This window comes from Austrofundulus limnaeus, unplaced genomic scaffold, assembly GCF_001266775.1.
Source record: "Austrofundulus limnaeus strain Quisiro unplaced genomic scaffold, Austrofundulus_limnaeus-1.0 Scaffold95, whole genome shotgun sequence".
Classification (NCBI taxonomy): domain Eukaryota; kingdom Metazoa; phylum Chordata; class Actinopteri; order Cyprinodontiformes; family Rivulidae; genus Austrofundulus; species Austrofundulus limnaeus.
In genome coordinates this window covers 1,253,788-1,257,557 of record NW_013952497.1, presented here as the reverse complement: position 1 = coordinate 1,257,557, position 3,770 = coordinate 1,253,788, and the positions used below count along the sequence as shown (strand labels likewise).

Here is a 3,770-nt window from a genome sequence, read left to right as displayed (position 1 = left end):
AAGCTTTTGTTTTCAGTGTGTCATTTTTTTCTGACAGTTATATATTTATACATTTATTTCCAATAATGATAGGTTTGGTCCTCCATACAAACCAGGTGGTCATAATGATATAGCTGACTGGTGCAAATAATTATATAAAAAGCTTTTGTTTTCAGTGTGTCATTTTTTTCTGAAATTTTGAATGTTCCATGTTTCAGCTCTACAGGGCATACACTGCATTCCCAGACTTCTTCCGTAGTCAGACAGCAACATGGTGGAAACAAGAAATCAAAGATTTCTATGAAAAAACAACAAAGTTTGATGGCCTTTGGATTGTAAGTTTGCTGAAGGAGAAAAAAAAAGGCCAGTACTGGAGCCCAATACACACTGTCCACTCAGTATGTTTGCAATAACCTGCCCTCCCTCTGTCTTCATCAAAAGGACATGAATGAACCTGCCAGTTTTGTCCATGGCACAGTTGGAGAAAAGTGTCTCGGAAATCCCCTTCTAGAGAATCCACCATATATGCCACGTAAGAAACTTAAACTGTGTTGTCATTGTTGTGTTCTAAACCCATAACAGATAATGAGAAACATTTCTAAATACTCAAATTGACTTTCTATGTGTATATTTTATATTCTAAAGCTCTGGAGTCGAAACATCTTGGCTTAAACCACAAGACTCTTTGCATGAACAGTGAACAGGTTCTCAGCACTGGAAAGAAAGTCAGGCACTATGATGTCCACAACCTCTATGGATGGTCTCATGCCAAACCTTCTTATGAGTGAGTACATACTATTAGGTTTTCTTTCCTGTACTCAGGCAGATGTTGGTTTAAAGATCACATTGTGCAATAAGAGATAGACAGACATATGTTGTGTGGGATTAAATAGAACACAACAAATCAGACCATGTGATCTGGGTGCATTGGGTTGTCCTAACAAATGAGTCTATTATTAGAAGTAAAGAAAAGAATAAAAAAACAACATATCTAACTGCAGAGTAATTAAAAAGAACATCCAGCCTCCAGAGATAGATAGCATGTACCTTCCTCCCAGAAATTTGGTCATCAAATCTTTATAATAATGATTGCCTATGTGAAAGTGCATAGGTCCCTGTAGCAGGATTCTTGTCTCACCACAGGGAAGTGGGAGTGCAGAGATGGCTACCAAAAAGCCTAAGGATGCTCAAAGTTTAAGCTCAGTGTAGGAGAACACATTTAATCCATAAATAAGAACAACAATGTTTACTCTGTGTTGTGTTTAGATTACAGATTGCTCTAGTTGATTTATCCTTAGCACAGATTTATGCATTGGAATCTAGGTTCATGGCACAGTTTGACKCTCTGAAACACACACAATAATTAAAACACAGTARGTGTTTTTAATACAAGAGGGGGTATTTATAAACTATTTACAAACCAAGGAATGAATTATGAAAATGATGGTTCCAGTAGTTTATTGGGATAAGAGTAAGTGATGAAATATTGCAAGTTCTAAAATATAGGTTTATATTTTAGATTAATGTGGATGAAGAGGAATGAAAACCTAAAGCTGACTAACTCAAAGTAAATCAGGATTAAAGGTTTGCTCAAAGTGATAAAGCAAAATAAAAGTACTGTTGAGTAACAGGTTTATCTGTTACTAAACCCCAAACAAATGTTAAATATCAGATTAGATGTCTCTGACAGGCTGGGTTTTATAATTATTGGCCTGTGGTCTGTTTGGGGGAGAGAGAAAAGTTTTCATGTGATCCTCTGATAGTTGGAAAATTTATCCATTTTCAACGATGTCAAAACATTTATCCACATAGTCCGTGCTCCTACACCAGTCACTTTAACTTAAGAATTGTTTAATATGATAATTTTGAATAATTCACAATAAGATTCTAGTGAGTAATTGTTTCACATTTTTACAAGAAAGGATTTATGTAAAAGGAGAAGGGAGATTTGATGTATATGTTTGGTATTTTGTGTGAGGTAAATATATGTTTCTTTCCACACAGTGCCCTGCTGGAAGTGACAGGTAAAAGAGGAATAGTGGTGACCAGGTCAACATATCCCTCCAGTGGAAAATGGACTGGTCATTGGCTGGGGGACAACAATTCAAGCTGGGATCAGCTGTACAAATCTATTATAGGTAGGTATAGGTATTTATTATACTGGTATTCTCAATAACTCTTTACAGTCTGTTGTTTGTTATTTGACAAATTAGATAATTAAAGCCTCCTACTTTTTATTTTTATTTTTATTTTTTTTGCAGGCATGCTGGAGTTCAGTCTGTTTGGCATCTCCTACGTAAGTATCAGCATCTGATTTCGCTTTGACAAGACATAATCTTATTGATGTGACCTTGTCCTGTCTAAATGGATTACACTAGCTTACGCGGTCCAATTTTGTTTGCGAGGCCTACTGATCAAAGAACATCTTGAAATAATATTTGAAGGGAGGCAATACAACTGACTGCTTGTGTGTTAGTCTGCCATGACCTCTAAATTGCATTAATAATTGAGCAGTCTTAGATGTAGCATACTTTATCTTAAGCTTGTTTGCGCCTTTGTTCTGTATTTATACTTGTCATTTTTTTTCTTCCTGGTAGGAAGTCCTTCTGTTGCTTCTTATCTTCTCCTTGTGTCAAGCAATAATTAGAATCTGACACCCTATTGATCCTTATACGGGAGGACTCATTTGCATTGCCGCCAGTGTAGRCACAGGGTCATGAGACACATAAAGAACACAATGCTTGGAGCAAATGTTCCAGTTGTTTGAGTGTTATCATTGTAGTTCCATCTGCTCCCTAATGCTTGTCTGTCATTTTCTTTCAGACTGGAGCAGACATATGTGGGTTTTTTAACAAAGCAGAGTATGAGATGTGTCTTCGCTGGATGCAGCTGGGTGCCTTCTATCCATATTCGCGCAATCACAATGGCAAGGGTAACCCAGTAAGTAACTTTAAAAAAATCACATTTATATTGGTGTTTTTTAACACTCCTGAATATACATTTTCAAAGTGCTCACAGAAACACATGATGGCTTCTTCATCCCTCAGTGTATTGCTATCTTGCCAATAGTATGCCCTTGAAACTGTGCCATTTTTAGCTGCAGTTTTCCTCATTTTAATCAAAAGGCCCAGCTGTGTTCCYTCAGTTCGGCAGCTCAACTTTTCACTGATTCTAAACTGTTGACCTCCACGATTTGTTGTAAAAGGAGTAAAACATTGTTAAAAGGTATATATTTTAGTGAGTATGACATGGCTGGAAACCCTTGTTAAATAGTGTCTTTTTTATTTACACTCAACCCATTATAGTGGGCCATAGCAGGGGAGGCTACTACTGGTTTTAATGTAAAACTCTCAATAAAAAAAGTAAAACAAAATAAAAATAAATAAAAAACTGAATATACTGAATACATTTAAAAATAATTATTTTGAAATATTGAAGAAAAATAGTCAAGTCTATTGCTTTAAAAACTAAAGACAAGAAAAAAAAAACAATCCATTTTTATGTTTCCTTTTTGTTGGCCACCTCTTCCTTCATTTATATCTGACATACATAGGTACACACCCACACAAAGACATAAGAAAGGAGACCTGTTTGGTCGTGTGGTGTCGTTGGCATTCATTTTAGTGGTGACCTTTWACAGCGTTGGAACACATCTGAGAAATCCAATAATGCCCGTCCGGAGATCGATCCCACCAGGTGAAATTTCTCCGCACCGGAGTCTGCAATACTAGACAGGACACTGCTGTGTGTGTGTGTGTGTGTGTGTGTGTGTGTGTGTGTGTGTGTGTGTG

The 3,770-nt window shown here is 36.6% G+C and overlaps 1 protein-coding gene across 1 annotated transcript in view; it reads left to right on the top strand.

Moving 5' to 3' along the window:
* The window catches only part of si (sucrase-isomaltase), a gene marked incomplete in the record, with an annotated part of 76,141 nt that overhangs the window by 54,079 nt on the left and 18,292 nt on the right, over positions 1 to 3,770 (top strand). The window contains 6 exon segments of the mRNA XM_014012841.1: positions 198 to 314; positions 421 to 511; positions 625 to 763; positions 1,984 to 2,117; positions 2,241 to 2,275; positions 2,803 to 2,919. Coding sequence (XP_013868295.1) covers positions 198 to 314; positions 421 to 511; positions 625 to 763; positions 1,984 to 2,117; positions 2,241 to 2,275; positions 2,803 to 2,919 — 633 coding nt within the window.